At 39.7% G+C, this 7,807-nt stretch overlaps 1 protein-coding gene across 2 annotated transcripts in view; it reads left to right on the forward strand.

Annotated features, from left to right (window-relative positions):
* The window catches only part of pkd2 (polycystic kidney disease 2), a 12,830-nt gene extending 6,311 nt beyond the window's left edge, over nucleotides 1–6,519 (forward strand). Inside the window, exons 4-15 of one of the 2 annotated variants that reach the window (XM_042485609.1) lie at nucleotides 534–784; nucleotides 893–1,117; nucleotides 1,868–2,096; nucleotides 2,915–3,085; nucleotides 3,193–3,374; nucleotides 3,462–3,582; nucleotides 3,672–3,770; nucleotides 4,296–4,417; nucleotides 4,537–4,654; nucleotides 4,779–4,942; nucleotides 5,150–5,297; nucleotides 6,137–6,519. In XM_042485609.1, coding sequence (XP_042341543.1) covers nucleotides 534–784; nucleotides 893–1,117; nucleotides 1,868–2,096; nucleotides 2,915–3,085; nucleotides 3,193–3,374; nucleotides 3,462–3,582; nucleotides 3,672–3,770; nucleotides 4,296–4,417; nucleotides 4,537–4,654; nucleotides 4,779–4,942; nucleotides 5,150–5,297; nucleotides 6,137–6,337 — 2,031 coding nt within the window. In that variant the 3' untranslated portion in view covers nucleotides 6,338–6,519. The remainder of the gene's footprint in view (nucleotides 1–533; nucleotides 785–892; nucleotides 1,118–1,867; nucleotides 2,097–2,914; nucleotides 3,086–3,192; nucleotides 3,375–3,461; nucleotides 3,583–3,671; nucleotides 3,771–4,295; nucleotides 4,418–4,536; nucleotides 4,655–4,778; nucleotides 4,943–5,149; nucleotides 5,298–6,136) is intronic. The other variant, XM_042485610.1, reaches the window with a different exon arrangement.
* The last annotated feature ends 1,288 nt before the right edge of the window (nucleotides 6,520–7,807 follow it).

Here is a 7,807-nt window from a genome sequence, read left to right on the forward strand (position 1 = left end):
AGTCTCTCCTGGCTGTAGCTTCATTTTAACCTTGCAGATGTGAGACTGGTGTCAGTCATCAACCAAAATTTGATGACTGATACCAGAGTTTATACTGGCATCAAACAGAGTACATTGGTGTTTTTTTCATGCAAACATATGAGAAATGCAGTTTAGAACTATACTTCTGTTTTAGTAGAAATATGTTTAAAATGAAGTATTGGTTCAGCATAGGAAAATAAGTGCAGTACTTATAAGCCTCAAACACATCAGTCTATAGTTAGATTATGACAACATCATTGTATTACATGAAAAATCACCAAATACATTGAACGATCTGAACCTGAACTATGTAAAATAGACACTAGTTTCATGATTTTTAATAACAGACCTCATCAACTACAGTAGACACGGTGGTACATTTCTGAGAAATCGTCTTTTGGGTAGTAAACAAAGACTACTTTTTAAAATGAAGATATGAGCCCTCAGAGTGTTACTGTGCCTGAAACCCTCAGTCTGAGCTTTTCTTAATCCTGACTGTCTTACACGTGCAGTTCACAGAGGGACCTTTCCTCAAAGGCATGTACTGGGAGGTGTGGTACAACAACAAGAGTCTGCCAGAGAACCAGAGTCTCATCTACTATGAGAACCTCCTCCTCGGAGTGCCGCGGCTCCGACAGGTCAAAGTACGCAACGAGTCCTGCTCCATCCATGAAGATCTGAGAGACGAGGTTCAGGACTGCTACAACATGTACACCCCGACCAATGAGGACACGGCCTCCTTCGGACCCAAGAATGGAACTGCGTAAGTCCATGCCTTTAATTTGATAGCGTTTGTTTGCGTTACATTTTTAAGGAGATCAGAGCAAAATATACCTACATCCATAATCTTTTTCTTTCTGGTGTCTCTCAGGTGGGTGTATACAGCAGAGAGCGAGATGGGTGGGAGCGGTTATTGGGGCCAGGTATCTAAATACGGAGGCGGAGGATACTACCAAGACCTATCTCGTACGAAAGAGGAGTCCGAAGCCCAGCTGCAGTTTCTCAAAGACCATCTGTGGCTGGACAGAGGCACCAGAGCGGTGTTCCTCGACTTCTCTGTCTACAACGGAAACATCAACCTTTTCTGCATCGCCAGGTGAGACTCATCAATCACAACAGATCCATTCAAAATGTGATCAAGGGCTGTGATTATCTTGAGATTTCAGATGCATTACATGGTATGGAGTATAAAGAATGCAAAATAATAACTGAACAATGGCAGTAGGAATGAAATGCAACTGAAAATAATTTTTGCAGAGGCAAAACGTTCATTAAGAAGGCTCTCAATTTAACATCCAATGTTTGGTTTATGTGACGTTAATAACAAAACTACTAAAGGATACATTTCTGGGGAAAATTTAAGCGTACTCGCTGCTGAAAATTTGCAGATGAAACATTTGAGATATTTTAATTCTCTAATGGGTCCTAGCTCTTCATTTCTTATAATCTTTTGGAAATGTTTGAGATATTTTCTACAGTTCATTTCAGAGAAAAAAAATAAAAAAATAAAAATATTGAAAAATGCACATGACAGTTTGCCAGAGCCCACAGTGACTTCTTCTCATTGTTTCTTCTGTCTGACAATATGTAACAGAGAAAGGGAGCAAATCCCAACATTTTAGGAATCAGAGGCACTAAATGTTTGGTATTTTTAACTTAATAAATTAATTAGACGATTAATTCATGATCTAAATTGCTGTTAGTCGACTAATCAATTACTCTATAGCAATTACAGTCAAAATACAAAATACCTTTCTGATTATGTGAATCATGTCTTACATACATGTGCTTTATTTTGATTTATAGCCAACAGCTAACAGTTTGTATGGATTGATGCATTGGTCAGGTTGTTGGTGGAGTTCCCTGCCACTGGTGGAGTGGTGACCTCCTGGCAGTTCCAGACAGTGCGTCTGATACGTTATGTGTCCAGCTGGGACTACTTTGTGGGCCTGTGTGAGGTGGCTTTCTGTCTCTTCATCCTCTACTACGTGGTGGAGGAGGTGTTGGAGATCCGCATCCACCGCCTGCATTACTTCAAGAGCCTGTGGAACTGCCTGGATGTTCTCATAGTTGTGGTGTGTATCAAAGTTGTATTTGGGATCATGTAACAGTTTTACATGATCCTTGAAATTCCTTTCAGTTGGTAAGGTTGGGGGGGGGGGGGGGTCAAGGCCTTGAAAGTTTTTGAAAATAGATGTAAATAGACACATGGGTAATTGAAATTGATTATCTTTTTCTTGCAAGAAAAGAAATTGATGTTTTTTTGCCATTATAACAATGTAACAGTGTGTAAATGTTGCCTATGAGCTTCTATAAAGCCTGCTTCTTCTCATTATAAAAAGGGTTAGGGTTAGGGTTAGGGTTAGGAATTTGAACTTGGGCTAATTTGGCCTGGAAAGTCCATGAAAAGTCCTTGAATTTGATGTTCAAAGGTCTAGTGTGTATGATTTGGGGGAAAATATTAGCAGAAATTGAATGTAATATAAAAAGAATGTTTTCTTCAGTGTATAATCACCTAAATGTGTTTTTGTGACCTTAGAATGAGCCTTTAAATATCTACATTGGGAGCAGATCCTCATCAAAGGAGATGTTGCACTGCCATGTTTCTACAGTAGCCCACAAGAGACAAACCAAAACTGTCTCTCGCCGGCCACCGTAGAAAAAGAAACCTCTGCGGATAAAATAGCTTCCAGTATAAACCTCCTCAACCATGAACACTGAAGGAATTATAACGGGGAGAGATTTCAGCTGGTTGCAATCTGCAATCCTAGTTGCCACTAAATGCCCCTAAATCTTAAAGAAAGTTTGGGAACCCAGACTAAAGTAAACTCATAGTTGTTTTAACAAAATTGACAGAATTTATTGTTTTCTCTTTGTGCCCCTTTTTTTCCAGTTGAGTGTTGTTGCTATTATAATGAACATAACCAGAACAGCCATGGTTAGCAACCTGCTAAAAGGCCTGTTGGAAAATCACACTGCTCACCCCAGCTTTGAGCCTCTGGCCAACCTGCAGGTCCAGTTCAACAATGTGGCTGCAGTCATCGTCTTCTTTTCCTGGGTCAAGGTATAAATCTTTAACTTTTGGTTCATAATGAGCCCAATACCACAGACGTAGAACCCCAATACTGTAAACTGACTGACTGATGCTGATAATTTATCTTATATGCTCAGCTTTTTAAGTTCATCAACTTCAACAAGACAATGAGTCAGCTGTCCGGCACCATGTCTCGCTGTGCCAAGGACCTTGTGGGATTTGCCATCATGTTCTTCATCATCTTCCTGGCGTACGCTCAGCTCGCCTACTTGGTGTTTGGAACCCAAGTCAACGATTTCAGCACCTTCCAGGCCAGCATGTATGTAATTCAAAGTCCAGAAGTGTACAAACATCTCAGAAAACTGATGTTTCATGTTGTTTAAAAATGTTGCTTCTGTTTGCGTAGTTTTACTCAGTTCCGTATCATTCTGGGAGACTTTGAGTTCTCAGAAATAGAGGAGGCGAATCCAGTGCTCGGACCCATCTACTTTACAACCTTTGTCTTCTTCATTTTCTTCATTCTCATGGTGAGCAGAGGGAAGTCACGTTTGTTCACGTTGTTTACATACGACCCTTCACTAACACAAGAACACCTTTTCTCATTCTTTCTCCTCAGAACATGTTCCTGGCCATCATCAATGACACGTACTCTGAGGTGAAAGCCGACATGTCGCAGCAGAGGTCTGAGATGGAAATGACCGATCTAATTAAGAAGGTATTGAAGAACATGTATTATTCATGTTGGCCAGGCAGATTAAATCCTTTAAATCAATAGCAGCCACCATGGAAATAAAGGCAGAAAAGCTCCAGAGGCTACTCCAAATATTGCAATTTTTTGGGTCTGGCTGTATCACTTTACAGGTACAGATATATTGGGAAAATGTAATCAGAAAAGATATTAGAAAAGAAAAAGAATATCAGAAAATGTGGGTTTCTGGCAGGAAAGGTGTTAGTGGAGTGGTTGGCTTTTTTTTTTTTTTTTACCTGAACTTGATATATTTCATAAAACTGAAATAATTTCCTCTGATTTAAGTCAAAGTCTCAAGTCAAAGTGCTGCCCAGCATTTGTCAGCTCCAAAACATGTGATGCAGAGTGAATTTATCTTGATGACAGTGGGAGCAGGAGGCATCTGATCCTGGGAACATGTTTGCCAGTTTGCATAAGTGTCGGTTGTGTAATACCTTTAACTGTAACAGACTTCTTCAGATGAGTCCAAATATAAGTATTCTTCTCTCTCAGGGTTGTAACAAAGCTCTGATGAAGTTAAGACTGAAGAAGACGGCAGTAGATGACATCTCCGACAGTTTGCGTCAGGCTGGCGGCAAACTGAACTTTGATGAACTCCGCCAGGATCTTAAAGGGTGAAGAAAATCTCAAATAAAGCTAAAAACTAAGCTACTGTAATATTTGTGTAAGTTTGTAAATGTCAAATGGATATGCTACATTTCCTGAGTATGCTTTTACCTTTCTCTCTGCTCAGAAAGGGCCACACGGATGCAGAGATCCAGGCCATCTTTGCCAAGTACGATCACGACGGCGACCAGGAGCTGACGGAGCACGAACACCAGCAGATGAGAGACGACCTGGAGAAAGAGAGAGTGAGTGAAGATGCCAGCAGCAACAGCAGCAACACGTGGAAAAACACAGCATACCTTGCACACAAGTGGTAGTTAACAGCCACAACACCTGCAGATGTTCAGTGTGTCTCTGCTCGCTCGCTAGGAGGACTTGGAGCTTGAACGCAATTCACTGACTCGACCCAGCAGCGGGCGGAGCTTCCCTCGTACCCAGGACGACTCGGAGGAAGACGATGACGAGGATAGCGGCCACAGCTCTCGACGTCGCGGCAGCAGCTCAGGGGGCGTCTCCTATGAGGAGTTTCAAGTGTATGGATCTTTTATTATTATTATTATGCTGTAACTTACATGCAAGTTAATCAGTGAATGAAAGCTGAAGTAATCACTGATTGATAATAAAAATAAAAGGCAGCCTCAGGTCTAAATCAAACATGTACAGTTTATATACTTAGTTATACATTGAGGTTTACATAGAACATGTGATACAATGATAACTAACGGCTCTGTGTTTCTCAGGCTGGTGAGACGTGTGGACAGGATGGAGCACTCAATCGGCAGCATCGTGTCCAAGATAGACGCTGTGATCGTGAAGCTGGAGACCATGGAGAGAGCGAAACTCAAAAGGAGAGATGTGCTGGGCCGACTGCTGGACGGAGTCATGGAGGTGAGGAGCAGTGGAGACACAGTCAGTGGCGGCGCGTTAAAACATGGTCATAAAGCTGTGATATTAAATGTTTTTTCAGTCTCAACACAGCTAAAATTACTAGTGTTGGTGGAATGAGAAACACTTTTCAACAGGGTAACAGACTTCAACATAACCCCTGTATGCGTGCAACGCCCGTTTCCCCCAACTCTAAGCATTCAGATCGCCCAATGTGTCTGCATTGTTAAAATAAGGCCTTGCTAGTGAGCCTCGACATCAGTTCATTTTTTTCTACACTTAAACAAAGAGTATCAGTGTTATTCCTCATTTTGAAGTGACATCAACAGGTTTACTTGGAAAGAGTATATTTTCACTTTTGGTGTGTATTCACATCACAAATTTGTTGTTAAATTTAATTGAAAGTGGTATTGAAAAGTCTTAATGACACACCCTGACTTGATACATCCTTCTATTAAAAAATAAAGTCTGACTAAAACTAAAACTCGACTAACTAGCCTCTATGACTAGATATTTCGATTTCCACTGCTGAATATTTGACTGTTTGTAAAACTGATACACATTTTTGACAGGACAAGCTGCACTTCATTGTCGACCCTCTGATATATACACACACAAAATAAATTAAAATAAGCACAATCTCAAATCACTCATAAGATAACAATAAGCAAGCCATGCCACAATAAAGATGAGAAGAAACGGGCATACCGTCCTGCTGCACGTACTGTGTTTGCAGGATTACTGTAACCAGGTGACATCAGCTCATTTTGTCAGATAACCTGCGTAAACCGGATTCTTCCGTTCATGTAAACAAACAAACTTAATCTGTTGTTGTCTGTCAGGATGAGCGTGCAGGACGGGAAATAGACGCTCAGATGGAGCGGCTGGTGAGGGAGGAGCTGGAGCGTTGGGAGTCTGATGATATGGCCTCACAGGTCAGCCACCCACAGCCAGCCACTCCTGTCGGCCCACGGCCCCGCCCGTCCTCCTCCCTGTCCACCGACGGCCTCGACGCAAGCACAAACGGGAGCAGCCATGTGTGAGGAGGACTTGGTGAAGAATTTTCCACTCTGCCAAGAGACTCTCCTCCGGAAGTTTCCCTGCAGCGGTACGAGTAACTGAAGATGTGGGACCATTATTGTAGAAGAAAATACAGTTACAAAGGAGGTGACAAAATCAAACGCACCTCACCTCAAATACTTCAATGCACTGAGATTGAGCGAGGGTCTCTTGTGAGATATCTAAAGGTATTCACTTAAGCTTTTATCAAGTATTACTTAAACAGGATGATAAAAGGAAACAGCAAAATGCGTGAAAGAGGTTGAAGAATAATGAAGAAATTACAGTACAGTGTTACATCACAGAGTTACACACAGTATTTGATATAATACACCATCCTGCCACCATACTCAGTCGTACTCAGAATACACAGCATATGATTTTAGTATTACTTGAGAAAAATGCTCACCTGCTTTTGATTACTGTATCCACACATCGCAGCATTTACACAAATACCAAAAAGGCATTTCTATGACTGTTAATTGTGCTGATTATGTTTTCATCATTTTAACACACAGTAGGTAAAAGTGTGGCACATTCTGTCATATTTACTCATCCTCTGTACATCAATTAAGCCTCCAATTAAATATGTTATTATCATTTTATGATAAATATTGTAACTTGAAACAAACTTCGATTTGGAGTGCATCTAGTGTTCATGGGAAACCCATGCATTTATTATTGTTTTCTCTGTGCCTTATTTTTTTTTTTACATTATATTTCTATTTTTTAATCTGTTATGCCAAATAAAATGTTCTTAAAATAAAAGTTTGTTTTGTGATACTTTCTCTGGTTTGGATTATGATTAAGGAAAAGGATCTAAAACATGATCTTCCTTTTAAACATATAAACAACACTCATACTTTATATATTAAAGATGAGTCCTTATAAAAGACAAAATTAGATTATAGATGAGCCACATCAGTAACGCTCTTTTCTGGTTTCAGAACAATTCAACCTTTAGATTTTATCTGCAGTGTATTGAATGTAAATGTTATTATGATCACACTTCCTCTCATGCTTATGTTTCGAATTGTAGGCAAATAAAAAACTGTTGATTGCTGATAATAATAAACAACTTTATTTTCTTCCCAAATCCAACTAAAATTTATTTGAGGCCCTTGGACACCAAGCTCAGTTATATAATGATTTATTTATGACTGTGAGTGTACACCAGAGGAATCCGTTCAAAAATATAAAATACAAAATTTAATATTCACTGGATTTAGTTGTATTTAGTTTATTATGACTTCTGATTTCCTCTGAGTAAAAAACGACTCAGTTAAAATCTATTAAATATTTCTGTATTATTGTAAATGTTATTCTTTATATTTGTATGTTTAACTGTGGGCCTTCAAAAATATCACATTTTTGCATGTGAAGCTGATCTGCTGACTTAAATACTTCAGGAAATAGTCACAATTAATTGGAATAGTGTAACAAAAAGTCTTTTA

This window comes from Plectropomus leopardus, chromosome 4, assembly GCF_008729295.1.
Source record: "Plectropomus leopardus isolate mb chromosome 4, YSFRI_Pleo_2.0, whole genome shotgun sequence".
Lineage (NCBI taxonomy): Eukaryota > Metazoa > Chordata > Actinopteri > Perciformes > Serranidae > Plectropomus > Plectropomus leopardus.